The sequence below is a fragment of the Ctenopharyngodon idella genome, chromosome 3 (assembly GCF_019924925.1).
Source record: "Ctenopharyngodon idella isolate HZGC_01 chromosome 3, HZGC01, whole genome shotgun sequence".
Taxonomy (NCBI): Eukaryota; Metazoa; Chordata; class Actinopteri; order Cypriniformes; family Xenocyprididae; genus Ctenopharyngodon; species Ctenopharyngodon idella.
In genome coordinates, this window is record NC_067222.1 from 14,886,302 (window position 1) to 14,902,491 (window position 16,190).

General features: G+C 37.5%; 1 protein-coding gene across 3 annotated transcripts in view; it reads right to left on the bottom strand.

Moving 5' to 3' along the window:
• Positions 1–8,598: 8,598 nt before the first annotated feature.
• Positions 8,599–16,190, bottom strand: part of LOC127508055 (60 kDa lysophospholipase-like) — a 47,157-nt gene continuing 39,565 nt past the window's right edge. For all 3 annotated transcript variants that reach the window (XM_051885625.1, XM_051885627.1, XM_051885626.1), the window contains 7 exons: positions 14,916–15,029; positions 14,375–14,494; positions 13,262–13,366; positions 12,837–13,000; positions 12,124–12,201; positions 11,370–11,423; positions 8,599–9,187 (listed from right to left, as the gene is read on the bottom strand). In XM_051885625.1, the coding sequence (XP_051741585.1) occupies positions 11,417–11,423; positions 12,124–12,201; positions 12,837–13,000; positions 13,262–13,366; positions 14,375–14,494; positions 14,916–15,029 (588 nt within the window). In that variant the 3' untranslated portion in view covers positions 8,599–9,187; positions 11,370–11,416. The remainder of the gene's footprint in view (positions 9,188–11,369; positions 11,424–12,123; positions 12,202–12,836; positions 13,001–13,261; positions 13,367–14,374; positions 14,495–14,915; positions 15,030–16,190) is intronic.

Below are 16,190 nucleotides of genomic sequence, written 5' to 3' on the forward strand. Positions count from 1 at the left end.
CCAGCAATACAACGAGACTATAAAATCAGCTGTTGTTCAGCTTTCAAGCGCACTAAATAATAACCAAATATGGCTGATTTATAGTTGAAGAAAAGTACAATCTAGAATGTTTTTTTGTTTTTATTGTTAAATCAAGTACTGCATTTTCACCCAGTGCCAAGAAAAGGCTCTCCACATGCGCTTCATCTTTTTTCTGTTGTCTTTTTATTAGTTTTGATATTTTTATATAGAAAAAAAGAGCAAAGAAAGAACATAAACAACAATAGAAACAGTAGCAGATGGAAGAACAATTATGGTCATAATATTAAAAGTAAATAAGTAATAACAGTAGAAATTACATTTAAAAGAAAAAAAATATACAGTTTCAGCTATGGTCAAAAATATGATCATGCAGTTATTAAAGCATTTCCACCAATGGTGGGCGAACCTCTTCCCAAAAATGTTTGTTTTCTACATTCCCAGAAGATGTGCATAATTGATCCACCTATCGGTGATACATGTGGATACATTTTACTCAAAGTGAGGTGAGGAATTTATAAGTCCGTCCTGTAATTTTGTTAAAGGATATTGAGGTAAAAACAATCTTATATAGAGCACCACTGGTCTTCATCAAAGTTACACTCAAGCTCTGTTTGCCACACATCTTTCAGTGAGTCAGGAGAATCATGATGGTCTAACGGTGCTCACTTTTCCTTCTTAGTGTTGCTGAATTCATCAGAATCGTCTCTATCCTAGATCACTCCAGTGAGAGTCACAAAAGTGCTTATCCGTACCGTATACTTATAAAACTGTCATGGAATCTTGAACTCTTGAGATTAAAGCTGAAAAGGACTTTTTTGGGTTAGTTCACCCAAAAATGAAAATTCAATCATTAATTACCCTCATGTTATTCCACATCCATAAGACCTTAATTCATCTTCAGAACACAAATTAAGATATTTTTGATGAAATCCAAGAGGTATGTTGTTTACGTCCAGCGCTGCAGGTTCTACATCAGAACATCGACTCATTATTGGTCGGCTCTTGCGTCAGCATCACACACATCGTGCTGATCATGTGACCAGCTTTGGCCAATAATGAGTCAGAGTTCTGACGTAGAATCTGGAAGCGCTGGACATAAACAACATATGAGAATGACACAGAAGAGAAGATATTGTTGAATAAAGTTGTTATTTTGCGCACAAAAAGTATTCTTGTCTCTTCACAACATTAAGGTTGAACCACTGCAGTCACGTGACTGTTTTAACAATGTCTTTAGTACCTTTCTGGACCTTGAAAGTGTTGATTATATTGCTGTCTCTGATGAATCAGATACTGCTCAGATTTCATCAAAAATATCTTAATTTGTGTTCTGAAGATGAACAAAGATCTTACAGGTGTGGAACGACATGAGGGTGAGTAATTAATCAGTAATCAACTTTACAGAATGAGCTCCAGCAGACGAAGAACGATAACTCTGACTAAAATATACCTACATGTAAACGAGTAAATGTACTTTTATGAAAACAACAACAGTAACTAATGTGTCATTCATTGTTTTTACAGAAGTGATGTAATCTCTTCACTGCACTCTGAAAAATACTGACAAACCAATAAGAGACATGATTTTGGTCACAGAGCTGCTGAAGTTACATAAAACTGCCACTTGGTGGCTCACAAACAGACTGATACCAACTGACAGCAAATTATTATTAATATGTGCATTCATATATTTGTATTATATTTCTATTTAGTTTGAGTATTGTCCATGTGTCAGGTTTTAGAGATGTACACATCACCACATAGGGAGAGAAAGTTAGAAATGATAATGTTTGGATTTGATGGTAGCTCAGTTTTTTCACCACTTCTCACCATTTTTGTTTGTTAGAAATATAAACTGAATTTAGAAATGCTTTTGAAATGAAAAACTCTGTTATATATATATATATATATATATATATATATATATATTTATTTATTATTAATACATACTGTGATCTCAGACTGTGGTGATGTGGTTTCTCCACTGCATGGATCTTCATGTGTTTCTTCAGGTGACTTTTAATAGTGAAACTCTTTCCGCACTTCTCTCTGCTGTGGATCCTCTCATGTGTTTTCAGATTTTTTGACACACTGAATCTCGTCACAGTATGAACACCAACAAACAAACTTTAACAGAACCGCCAGAGACTCAGACACACTAAAACAAGGTAACTCTGTGAGAATACAAGCATTTGAGCCTCAAAAGATCTGGAGAAAGTGCACAGGGGAGAAGCCCATCGACTCGAGATCCTACAGTGTCCAGCTGGATTCTGGAGGGGTTATAAAGAGAAACAGGGAACATCTCCGAAGGGAGCATGGAATGACCCCTAGAGACTCTAACCAAACAAAACAAAAGGTAGTGAAACAGAAACGCAGAAACCGCTGACGCTCAGTCACAACTCACCAGCAATATGGAGAATGAGATGTAAAGCGCTGTACAGTCCCATCTGTTTTCACAAAAGCAGGACGTTTAGTAAAGAAACCTCGACAATTAAAAGACGAAAAGGGTGTAAAACTGTCACATGGAAAAAAGAAAAGGAAACGAAAGATATGTAGAACTATTGTGATGGAAATGTGAAATAACTATATAGATGTTATAAGGAAATGGTAGATTGTTTTTTTTTTCTGTAACAGAAATTAAGAGTTTTGTTGGGAACATTAGTTCTGTATTAAAAATAAATATTAAACAAAGAGAGAAAGGATGTGACAATAGGAACAATTGTTGTATATTTTGTTGTAGTAGGGAGCTGAAGGGGAACACAGCCGAGGGTAACCACATGTGAGATGTGTGTAGGAGTTCATTAAAGATGAGTCAAGTAGATTCAGATGATTGTCTTTATTGAATAAAAAAGACACACTGAATGTTTTCTGTAAATTGTGAAAAAAAATATATATATATATATTATTTGCTTAGTGTAGCAAATTAGCTCAACGGAAATATGAATAATTAATTATAACTCATATAAATATTTGGATCCCCTAGAGCAGGGGTGGGCAAACTCAGTCCTGGAGGGCCGCTGTCCTGCAGAGTTTTGCTCCAACCCTAATCAAACACACCTGAACCAGCTAATCAAGATCTTCAGGATTACACGCAGGTGAGTTTTATCAGGGCTGCAGCTGAACTCTGCAGGGACAGCGGCCCTCCAGGACCGAGTTTGCCCACCCCTGCCCGAGAGCATGTAGTCAAAATCTGCATGATTAGGGACTCCAGTATATGAGCATGAAACACGGACAACTTTACGTGTGACACGAACAAGACTTTATTAACTAAACACTGAAACTACTCTAACACTCACACACATGCATACAGTTTACCAAAGAGAGCTGAAGCAGAATACAGGAAAGCAAGAAGTTATAACATTGTATAAAATTCAGCAGATCAACAGCCTTGAGCAAACCATCAGTTTCTTAGTTTTAACACACCCTTGTTTAAAAGGGGTAGGGACGATTAAAGGCACAATATGTAAGTTCAAGTTCAGTTTATTTATATAGCACTAATAAAACAGTCACACAACTGACCAAAGTGCTGTACAGAGCTTCAGAAAGAAGAAGTAAAAGATATAGAATCAACAACACAGCTAAAACACAGTTTAAAAAAAAAATAAATAAATAAAACAAGGTATGGACACTTAACAGCATAAAAACACGGCAAGAACCACAGAAGAAGATTAATTATAATCCATGGAAAACAAGTACGTTTTTAGGAGAGACTTAAAAGTAGTCAGGGAAAGAGCTAACCTGATTTCTAAAGGCAGATTATTCCACAAGTATATACAAAGATGGAGTATATGGTTGCAGCAATTCAGATAAATAGATTGGGGCGAGATTACGTAGAGATTTATAAACAAATAAAAGGATTTTAAAATCAATTCTGAATTTAATAGGCAGCCATTGAAGGGTCCTCAAAATTGGAATATGACCGCTTTTACGATGTAAGATTTTTTGTAATAAAATATCCCAAAACCACTTGCACAGTGTGAAATATTTCATCAAGTTGTGTACTTACATTATCCCAAAAGTTCCCAAGGATTTGTTAATTAGGGCTGTGCAAAAAAAAAAAAAATTCTCGATTAATCGTTTTTTTAATACGCGGTCGATACGATATCGATTTTCAAAAGCCACGTATCGATTTTTTTCATATTTACGCAAACATTGGACATAATATCTGATTGACGTTAATCTTATTACTAGACTTCTCCATTAGATGTCATCCTCTTATTTATCACAGCGGGGCCGGTGTCGTTCATTCAGTGGCGGATGCAGCTGCGCCTTTCAGCGTGAAGACATTCCGGACAGCTGAAGGAACTGTCGGTTTCTCGATCGAGCCAGCGCTGCATGGTCATTAAAGTTTATCATTTGCACGCGTTTTCAAGCTTTGCCAATATAAGCATTCAAGTGAAAGAGAACTCGCGCGCGCTGTGGTAAGTTTTGTGTGCGCGTCACACACACCCGAAGAGCTCAGAGCTGCGCGCCTCCGACAGCGTGCAAATAAGAAAATTAATTCTCTTTTACCTGTCATTGCGTCTAAACGGACAAATTTGGACAAATTTACACAAATTTATCTCAAAATCTCCGCCTTTACGAGTATCTCGGTAAACACAGTCGGTTACGGTTACGGTAAGCAGTAGAGATGTTTTTGTGGTTTAAAATGTATGTGTTAAGGATGAAAATGAAAATATCCCCCTTAGCAAATGGTGTCTTCCACTTCTCTTCTTCTTCTCCTCTGTACCCGCACCGCTCAGCACGACCGTCATCCAGCGCGAAACACGCAGAGTGAGAACCCGTTATATACAGGTGCTGGTCATATAATTAGAATATCGTGAAAAAGTTAATTTTTTTATTGTAAATTATTTTAAAAAATGAAACTTTCATATATTCTAGATTCCCTACATGTAAAGTAAAACATTTCAAAAGTTTTTTTTTTGTAAATTTGTTGATTAGAGCGTACAGCTAATGAAAGTCCAAAATCCAGTATCTCAAAATATTAGAATATTTACATTTGAGTTTCATTAAATGACCATCCCTACAGTATAAAATCCGGGTATCTTTTGTTTTTTGAAACCACACTAATGGGGAAGACTGCTGACTTGGCAATGGTCCAGGAGACAATCATTGACACCCTCCACAAAGAGAGTAAGTCACAGAAGGTCATTACTGAATGGGGTGGCTGTTTACAGAGTGATGTATCAAAGCATATTAAATGCAAAGTTGACTGGAAGGAAGAAATTGGGTAGGCAAAGGTGCACAAGCAACAGGGATGACCGCAAGCTTGAGAATACCGTCAAGTAAAGCCGATTCAAACACTTGGGAGAGCTTCACAATGAGTAGAATGAAGCCGGAGTCAGCGCATCAAGAGTCACCACACTCAGACATCTTCAGGAAAAGGACTACCAAGCCACTTCTGAACCAGAGACAACGTCAGAAGCATCTTACCTGGGCTAAGGAGAAAAAGAACTGGACAGTGAACAGTGGTCGAAAGTCCTCTTTTCAGATAAAAGTAAATTTTGCATTTCATGTTGAAATCATGGTCCCAGAGTCTGAAGGAAGACTGGAGAGGCACAGAATCCAAGCTGCTTGAAGTCTAGTGTGAAGTTTCTGAAGTCAATAATGATTTGGGGGGGGCCGTGACGTCTGCTGGTGTTGGTCCATTGTGTTTTATCAAGTGCAAAGTCAATGCAGCCATCTTCCAGGAGATTTTGGAGCACTTTATGCTTCCATCTGCTGACAAGCTTTATGGAGATGCTGATTTCCTTTTCCAGCAGAACTTTAGCACCTGCCCACAGTGCAAAAACCACTTCCAAGTGGTTTGCTGACCATGATATTACTGTGCTTTATTGGCCAGCCAATATGCCTGACCTGAATCTATGGGATATTTTCAAGAGAAAGATGAGAAACAGTCGATCCAACAATATACAGATGATCTGAAGGCTCAATAGTGCCTCAGCAGTGCCACAGGCTGATCACTTCCATGCCACACTTCACTGATGCAGTAATTTGTGCTAGGAGCAAGTCATTTGCTGTAATATGTCCTGCCGATCAAGTATTGAGTGCACAAAAGAACATACTTTAAAGAACTTGAACTTTTCTGTTTTGCAAATCCATTTTTTGATTGATTTTAGGAAATATTCTAATATTTTGAAATACTGGATTTTGGACTTTCATGAGCTGTACACTCTAATCATCAAAATTTAAAAAAAAAACTTTTGAAATGTTTTACTTTACATGTAGGGAATCTAGAATATATGAAAGTTTCATTTTTAAAAATAATTTATAATAAAAAAATGAACTTTTTGATGATATTCTAATTATATGACCAGCACCTGTAGTGTTGTGAGTCAACTGAGTTGCTCCAAAGCTGTGTCTCACACTTATTTCCTTTTACCTAGAGTTGTTCCGATTCCGAAACCATATCGGTGAGTACTGGAGTCAGTATCCTGAATCACCATGGTCCACCTATAATAAGTGTTTATTTTCGGACTATTTTAGTCCAGCGGGTCGCCGCCGCTGTGGAGTAGCACAGGACCTGGGTGACTCGTCCATAGTCATACACGGAGAGAAGTAGCGCCGGTTACAATGTTCCGCGAGACTCATGCAGTTCTGTTTATTAACTGCTAGAGCATGAAACAAAAACAGCAGCGCGACAAATAAACTGCGTACCTGTGTAGTGCGTACGTGTGTCTCTGTTGTTAAAGTTTATCGTTAATTTGATACTCATTTTAACAATCGGGAGTCATGGAAACACTCCTGGCGTTTGGACCAGAGTGAAAACAAACGACATATCACTGTATACCAGCAGTATGTGTGAAAACACTCACTGTGGCTTTTTAAATGAATTGTTATTCATTTCTAGATTTACATCTGTTATTTTTCAGTTGTGGCTTACTATCAAACTAGACAATAAAAGAAAGTTTAATGTTTTTCTTTTGCTATATTTATTCATTCCTCACACACAAAGGATTTAACCTGAACCAGGCTTAACTCCTCAACTCCTAGCATTACTCTCTCTCTCTCTCTGTGTGTGTGTGTGTGTGTGTGCGTGTGGCCTGCCAGTGAGCAATGGACATAGGACAGTTCTTTAAAAGAAAAAAGACAGATTCAGGTGAGAGACTAGGGACAGTCCATAATGACCTCTGTCTTGTTTTTGTTTTTGTTTTTTTGTTCTTCTGAAAAGTGTTAAGCAAGCTAAAGTAACAGATAATGCAAACCAGCTGTTGTATCAAATTACTTATCTAGGCAATGGTCCCCTGCTTTTAATTTTTTTATTTATTTCAAACCCACAATGGAGAATACAGCTTCTCTTGTGAAAGGAATTTGTCATTTAAAAAAGTTTCTAAGCCCAATAATAATAATAATAAAGACATTTAAAATGACACGCCTCTGTGTGCCTTTTGATCATATCCTTAGAATCTGTAAATGGTCTCCAAACATTTTTGTGACATGACAAACTGACCTCAACTCTCCTGCTTACAATATATTTGTGTATGATTGTCAGTGCCAAGGGAAAGAGAGGGAGATGGAGAAGGAGAAAGGGAAAGGGAGAGCATGCAGGAAGAACCAGGTGAGGAAACAACAACAATAAATTGACATATAGTGAATAGTGGCAAGCAAAACAGTAACTACTCATACTCCTATACTAACTTATTGGCATTAAGTAGCCTATATTACATTTACTTTTTGTAACATATTTTTTGTTTTTGTGTGAAAAGAGGGTGGGTGGTGGCAGTGGGGCTCATTGGGTGCTCAGCACCCCTAAAGCTCTGACCCTAGAATCGCCCCTGATTGTATGTCTCAGTGCATTAGTTTTAAAGTGACAGACACCTAAAATTCCAGAAGCTGTCTGTGTTTTAATGTTAATCAAACTAAAGAGAAAATCACTCCGATCTTCACTAAATAATGTTTTTGTAACTTTAATAAGGATTAACCTTTATTTATTTTGTACAGTGAAGATTATATAGTGTTTATTTGTGCTATTGCTTGTGGTTTAATTACTTATTTATTTTTTTTTATTAATGACAGTTTACTTGTCTTTAATAATCTTTGAAATTTATATTAGTAGTTTTAGCTGTCTTAAATGGAATCAAGAATTGTTAAATTTCACTGGTATCTAAAATATTGGGTGTCATAACCTTATTCATTACAATATAGGTGGGCTATACATGGGTCAAAAACAACAACAACAAAAAATAACTATTTTATTCATTATTTTTTTTGTGGTGGGGCCAGTGAAAATTTATTGTATTTAAAAAAAAAAAAAAACAAATAAAAAATAATCGAGAATCAAATCTGAAAATTGAAATCGAATTGACGTTATTCAGAGCTATCCTCACCTTCCACTTGTAGAAGCCATAGAGATAGATATACATAGATGCCTCATTAGCGGCCGTTTCAATGGGCTGCTATACGTAAGCTGCTAATGAGATCAACTGAGACAAGCAGGCTTTGGCACAAACGGAAAAATAAAACAAGGATCAGTATCGGCGGCATGGCATTTGAGATGAAGGAGAACTTCGCAGCAAACTTGGACTTGACAGAGACTCCGCTCTCGCATGTTTTAATAGACAGGTAAGCAAATATGCATTATTATATATATTAATATGCATTATTTATTATTAACCAACCAAATCATTTGCCAAATAGTCACATATCAGTAACAGAGCAATATAGCATTAAATTTCACATTCCTTGCAGTGAATTTATTACGATGACATAAAATAGTGTGATCAAACATACAGGTAATACAAAAACAATTCATTACTTCATCCGTGAACATGATTTGTGAATTTCATACTTCTCTGTATGGTGAAATCAACATCTCTCCTTCATAGCATCATCAAGCTTCACCTTTGTAATTGTTTTGAAAATGTGACCTCTGGTGGCGAAAACTTACATAGTGTGCCTTTAATGTATCAACTAATGAGACTTAAGTTTGATACTTGCATGTCTCGCCCATTTGAAATAAACTGTCCTGATGCAGTTTGTGGAGGCTCCCGTTGATCTTTCGCTGATGTTGTGTTGATGAGAGAGAATTAGTTGGAGTCAGAGGATCTTTGGTGGATGGAAAGTCAAGGCCGCAGCCTGGCACAAGCTTGAGGGTCTTCAGACGTCTTCTAGTTCAGCATCAGAATTCAAAGTTCTCTCCTGGAATATTCAGGGTCTGAAAGCAAGACTTGAAGAAAAAGATCTACTGAGAATCTTTGCAGAAAATGGCATTGTGTGTGGAAGAAAATTAATGCCAAATGTTTTTGAAACAAAAAAGCTTGTTGAATTGCACTAATTGAAAACAAATGCATTGCATTAACCATGCTTGCATTTTAATGCAGGCTGAAATTCAACATGGTTGTATATTTAAGCTGTGAATATTTCAATTTCAAACATTTCACACAAATTAAAAATTCAATAATCAATATTCACCTTTCAGATTTCACTTCACAATCATCCAAAATCCCATTTGTGGCACAGCAAAGTGTCGTGAATCATCTCTAAGACTGACACTTAAGATTTAATCCTACACTTCACTTAAATTACTTGAGATGCTTGATAACTAACTTTTAAGCGCAGCTCTGAGCCAAGAATTTTTTTACTCTTGAGTCAATTCTTAGCAGTGTTCTTGTGAGTAATTCTCAGAGGCTTGATAAATACGGGCCCAGATCTCTAAGCTTTTTTTGCAGTTTTTTTTTTTTTTGTTATTAATTACAATTAATTATTATTATAATTATATAATTATTAATTAAATGTATATAAACAATAGAGATTAGTTTGTAAAATTAAATTGCTACAAATGCTGTTGAATGAGCTTACTCAATACTACATCCATATTCTTGCACTATTTCACACATCCACCTTTGTAAATAACATTTTGAATTGTTTTCCTTGAATCATTTATTTTTATTGCAGAAGGCAATGATAACATCAGCATAGAAAAAATTAACAATAGATGCAAATTAAATAAACTGCTTTAACATTTCCAGGCACAGTAGGTATACCTAAAAGCAGCATTCAAGTAAAAATGGAATAATCAAATGGAAATATACATTTACATGAAATGTTACATTTTTTATGTAATTTACTCTTTTTGAATACATTACTAGATATGGAAAAAAGAGTGACATTTCAGTGACCCATATATACATACATATACACTATATTGCCAAAAGTTTTGGGACACCTTTACGTGCACATGAACTTTAATAACATCCCATTCTTAATCCGTAGTGTTTAATATGGAGTTGGCCCACCCTTTGCAGCTATAACAAACTCTTTTGGGAAGGCTTTCCACAAGGTTTAGGAGTGTGTTTATGGGAATTTTTGACCATTCTTCTAGAAGCACATTTGTGAGGTCAGGCAGTGATGTTGGCGAGAAGGGCTGGCTCACAGTCTCCGCTCTAATTCACCCCAAAGGTGTTCTATCGGGTTGAGGTCAGGACTCTGTGCAGGACAGTCAAGTTCCTCCACACCAAACTCGCTCATCCATGTCTTTATGGACCTTGCTTTGTGCACTGGTGCGCAGTCATGTTAGAACAGGAAGGGGCCATCCCCAAACTGTTCACACAAAGTTGGGAGCATGAAATTGTCCAAAATGTCTTGGTATGCTGAAGCATTAAGAGTTCCTTTCACTGGAACTAAGGGTCAAGCCCAACCCCTGAAAAACAACCCCACACCATAATCTCCTCCACCATTGCCAGACAGAGAAGCGTGATTGGTCACTCCAGAGAACACGTCTCCACTGCTCTGGAGTCCAGTGGCAGTGTGCTTTACACCACTGCATCCGACGCTTTGCATTGCACTTGGTGATGTAAGGCTTGGATGCAGCTGCTCGGCCATGGAAACCCATTCCATGAAGCTCTCTACGCACTGTTCTTGAGCTAATCTGAAGGCCACACGAAGGTCTGTAGATACTGACTCTGCAGAAAGTTGGCGACTTCTGCGCACTGTGTGCCTCAGCATGCGCTGACCCCGCTCTGTGATTTCACGTGGCCTACCACTTCATGACTGAGTTGCTGTTGTTCCCAATTGCTTCCACTTTGTTATGATACCACTTACAGTTGACCGTGGAATATTTAGTAGTGAGGAAATTTCACGAATGGACTTATTGCACAAGTGGCAACCTATCACGGTACCACGGTTGAATTCACTGAGCTCCTGAGAGCGACCCATTCTTTCACAAATGTTTGTAGAAGCAGTCTGTATGCCTAGGTGCTTGATTTTATACACCTTTGGCCATGGAAGTGATTGGAACACCTGAATTCAATTATTTGAGGGGGTGTCCCAATACTTTTGGCAATATAGTGTTATATTATATATATATATATATATATATATATTATATTAGATAAGATTTTGTTACCTACCTGTTTGGTACTGAGCCGCCTGTTTTAAGAACTCATCCTCCTCACGTCTAGTGGCTAAATGTGAGAAAAGCCCATTAATAAAAGTTTACAGCAGGGGTGTCCAATCCTGCTCCTGGAGGGCCACTGTCCTGCAAAGTTTAGCTCCAACCCCAATCAAACACACCTAAACCAGTTAATCAAGGGCTGTGCCCGAAATTGTCCCCTATACCCTTAAAATAAGACACTAGTCGAGGGGACAGACATGTGTAGTGGTCTCCGAAACCACAGTGGATGTTATTGAGTGCACTCCTTCAATCCCATAATGCACTGCAATAATGAGTGTACAACTGATGTACTCAATTCATTGTGAGGGTCATGCCGAATGAATTGCCACATCTCCCTTCCGGTGCACTCAGTGTCCGAATTCGCTCACTCGTTTTCATTCACTGCTTCAAATATACTATATATTAGTGGAGTAATGTAGGGAATAGTGAATGAGGGTAAAACACAGCTAAGATCTCACTTGGCATGCTAGAAACTTCCAGGCAGGTGTGTTGAGGCAAGTTGGAGCTAAACTCTGCAGGACAGTGGCCCTCCAGGACTGAGTTTGGACACTCCTGGTTTACAGGAAGCATCTTCTTTATAGCCAATGCAACACTGAATGCATCAAATAATCTCTAGTATCTCCATTCATACAGTTATAAGAATAAAATGTCACTGAAGGCATGAAATTATTTTTTTCTGTATTCTGTATATGTGTGTATGTAAATGAGACCTGCTTCCAGCATCAACCATGTCATCCTGGGAAAAATGACCTCGATTCCTCCTCAGCAATTCTACAACGTCCTCATGCCTACAGACATAGAAAAATGTCACATGTGTTTAATTGACTTCACCTTACAGGTCACCTGTTGTGTATAATGGAAGAAAGAAGGTCATATTAGCTGTGTCCCAAATCAGAGGCTGCATCTTTCGAAGGCCAAATGTGTCAGCAGCGTGACAAAGGTTATCTCAATATGAAGGCTCCTTTGAATGAGGCTTACTAATGCGTCCTTCTGTCCCTCTGCCACGAAGGATAGAACAAGTGGATTTTTTTTAAACAAAATATTTGATCACACTTTTAAATACAAGTACTGGGTTTCAAATTAATATTACTCAAACGAACTTCTATCTTCCTAAGATGCAATTTTATGTTTATAGTCAAGTCACAAATTAGTTTTGTCTCTGAATTAGTGCAAAGCTATTGTTTTGGAATGAGTGTGAGTAAATGCAATGCTAACTATGAATGATTATTTGGCGAGTTGCATCAGAACAGACTTGCTGTGACTCATTGATGGTTTGCAACCTCCAGTTTAAAACCAGTGGTCTAGATTGCCTTAAAGACTGTCTGTATAAATTACACAGTAAATAGTTAAGTCAAAACTTTGAAATTATGGCAATTACTTTTTGTGGACCCAAAAAGCATTTGGACACTTAAACCAGTACTACCTGAAGCGTTCAGCATTGTGAAGTGGTGTATCACCAAAGCGATCTTTAGCATCGACATCAGCCCCTTCATTTAGCAGATACTCCACCACATTCAGATGCCCCTCACATGCAGCGACGTGGAGAGGAGAGCGGCCATCATAGTCTGCCATGTTCAAGTCAGAGCCCTATATAGAAAGATATGAATCATAACCAGTATCTTGATTTGCTAAACTGCATTTAATACTGGAAACCAGCACAGCTGACATGTCTGCATGCTCCTGGACCATTTTTAATATAATAAAAAATATTCAATAACAAAAAAGTTGCAGGCATACACTATCACAAACTGTAAAAAGTTTGGAATAGGCTGCATTTATTTGATTCTGCTTTTTACAGGTAGTGTTAATCTTCAAAAATGGGTGTCCAAACAGGTATCAATATCTTACCATTTCCCTTATGGCCTTTAAAGTGTCAGTGTCTCCGATCTTAGCAGCACCGCAGACCAGAGTGGGAGTTAGTGCATCTCGTATGGCGTCAAGCTCCTGTGAATGCTTCATCACATCATCATAGTTTACATTAAAATACAGGGCACCAAACCTGAGTACGAGTGTACACTATATAGGGGCTTTCACACCAGGTAGTTATAGGAACTCAGTTATAGGAACTAGCCACCAGGGTGATCCCTGAACTGAATCTTCCCCTAGAGCCATTTTATTATGTAGACGTACATATAAGTTATGCGACCTAAAAGAGCAAAAAGGAGGGCTAAGAGACGAAATCTCATACAACTTTCAGTGCTACATATCATTGAGTCTAAGAGAAGAACACGATGCTGCAGACAAAGGCGACAGGTAAATGCTAACATTAGCTTTCTGTATGTTAGGGAGTAAAAGTATATGTAATCCGTGGAGTAAGTATGTACAGTATGGCATGCGTTCAGCCAATCAGCATACACTTACGTCACTGGTAATTCCTATCGTGCTGGGTTCGACCTTACTCTGAAGTAGGAGCTAATTTAGTCCCCCCAAAAGGAGTTCCTAGAACTAAAATCATTCCTGCGGTGCGAAGAAAAGCCAGTACTTCCAAAAGTTATAACTATGAAAACTTTCCTCCGGTGCGAAAGCTCCTCATGTACACTGTACGAAACACAGCAGTTTCATTACAAAATGATTCAGTGATTTTGAACGAGTGAATGATTCAATGACCCATTTAACAGGTCACTGCATCTGCTTTTGTATCTTGGCTGGTTAGGACTGTCATGGACAGCTATCCCAAAAATATTCTTCATATTCTGTGCAGTGGGAAGTTCACAGCAGTGACAAAAATGAATTTTTACATTTAAATTGATTTTAAATGGACTTTTATACATGCATGTTTTTCCAACCTTATTAGACGTATGCATGATGTTTTATGTCAAATTTTTACATTTATTCAATGAATAAGAAAAATTGGGATTTCATTTATTTATTTTTATTTTTTTGTTCATTAATAATCACACACCCCTGTTTGTTTAAATTACAAAACAAAGTTAGAAACAGAAAAAGTGCAGGTTACATTACCTCGTTACAGCTAACGTTGAGGGACTTGGCCAAGATCTGAATAAAGCGACTGTCGCGGAGAGAAAGCTTTGCTCCGTCCAGATCAGCGGTCATCTCACCACGCAGATTACGACACAGCATCTTATGAACAAATAACATGTTTGATTAGGTTATTTAAAATGGGTAATAATTATTATCAAATCAAGTAACATGCAAAAAAAAAAAAAAAAAAAAGACAAGGTCAAATCAAGGTCAATAAATCTCTTAAAATATCAACAACAAGAAATGATAAAACTTACAATGCTTTGCGAAGAGTAAGTGCATGAACCAGGCTTTTTATAGACATGGCGAACAAGCTAATGAGAAACAGCTGCAGACAATCAGTGCTGATATGGGGCAAAGGATGCTGGGGAATGTAGATGGGATGGTAACAGTCTGTGATGGAGTGGAGTGCCCCCTGGTGGCCCTCAAGGGCACTCCAGCTGGTGATCGTAACAGGTAATGTGTATGTTATTGACCCAAATGTGGTTTAAATGTATTTTTTAAGAGACATTTTCCATACCTCCTTCTTCTCTTCTGGACTGAGGTCTTGTTTTTCCAGCACATAGGAGAGTTTTGAAAGAGCGGCTTCTGTGGTCATATCAAACCCAGCGACCAAACCGGCATCACTCAGAGCCTGAGAGGGAATATTAAATTACACACTGCTGGAATACCCCCACATAAGGCCTTTAAAGGCACAATGTGTAATTTTCGCTGCTAGAGGTCACTTATTCAAAACAAAGGCGTAGCTTGAATGAGTGTGGAATCATGGGAGTTGTTGTCTTCACCTCCACAGCTGATGGAAAGCAATCTATTAAAAGCTACGATTAAAATTAAGTTAAATGTTCGCCTCCTTCTTCCCCGAACTTTGTTACAGTTCCATTTGATCACTTAAATTAACATTATTTTATTTCATTCTAATGAAATAGATGCGAGTTCTGATTTACTAATCATATAGGTCACTTTACTTGACAAATTAAAATTGAATTTAATCAGGGTAATGCAGCACTGTTTTACTTGGTCAAAACAATCATACTAAAATACATTTAAGTGTGTTGAAAGTTATGTTATCTGATTATATAATATTATATGATGGAGATGGAGAAAATGCTGTATTACTGTTACTGTGGCTATGTTAGCCAATTGACAAAATAGCATTGTCTCAGAGGCGTGGTACAAACATGTTATACTTGCGGTAAATCAAGAAAACAAGCGATTCAAACAATAAGACTAACCGTGTTGAGCTATATAACAATGAGTAGCTTTCTGTCGATTAAAAAGTATCCAAACAGTTGCTCACCTGTCTAATAAAACACATAATATACTAAAGCGGGTTTCTACGGAAGTAAAACTGGAAATCGAGGGTAATGCGGATATGATGTCGTTGACAGACAACGTAGTGACACGGAACATTACACTGGTTCAAATAGCTGATTTCCAGTGGTGGATAGATTTTTATATGCCCTGTATCTTAAAGGGTTAGTTTCACCCAAAAATGAAAATTCTGTCATTAATTACTCACCCTCATCTTGTTTCAAACTCCTAAGTCCTTCGTTCATCTTCAGAACACAAATTAAGATCTTTTTGATGAAATCTGAGCGCTTTCTGACCCTCCATAGACTGCAACGTTATTACCACTTTTTATGGCCCAGAAAGGTAGTAAAAACATCGTTAAAATAGTTCATGTGACTACAGTGATTTAACCTTAATGTTATGAAGTGACCAGAATACTTTTTGTGCACAAAATAAACAAAAAAACCCACTTTATTCAACAATTTCTTCTTTTCCATGTCAGTCT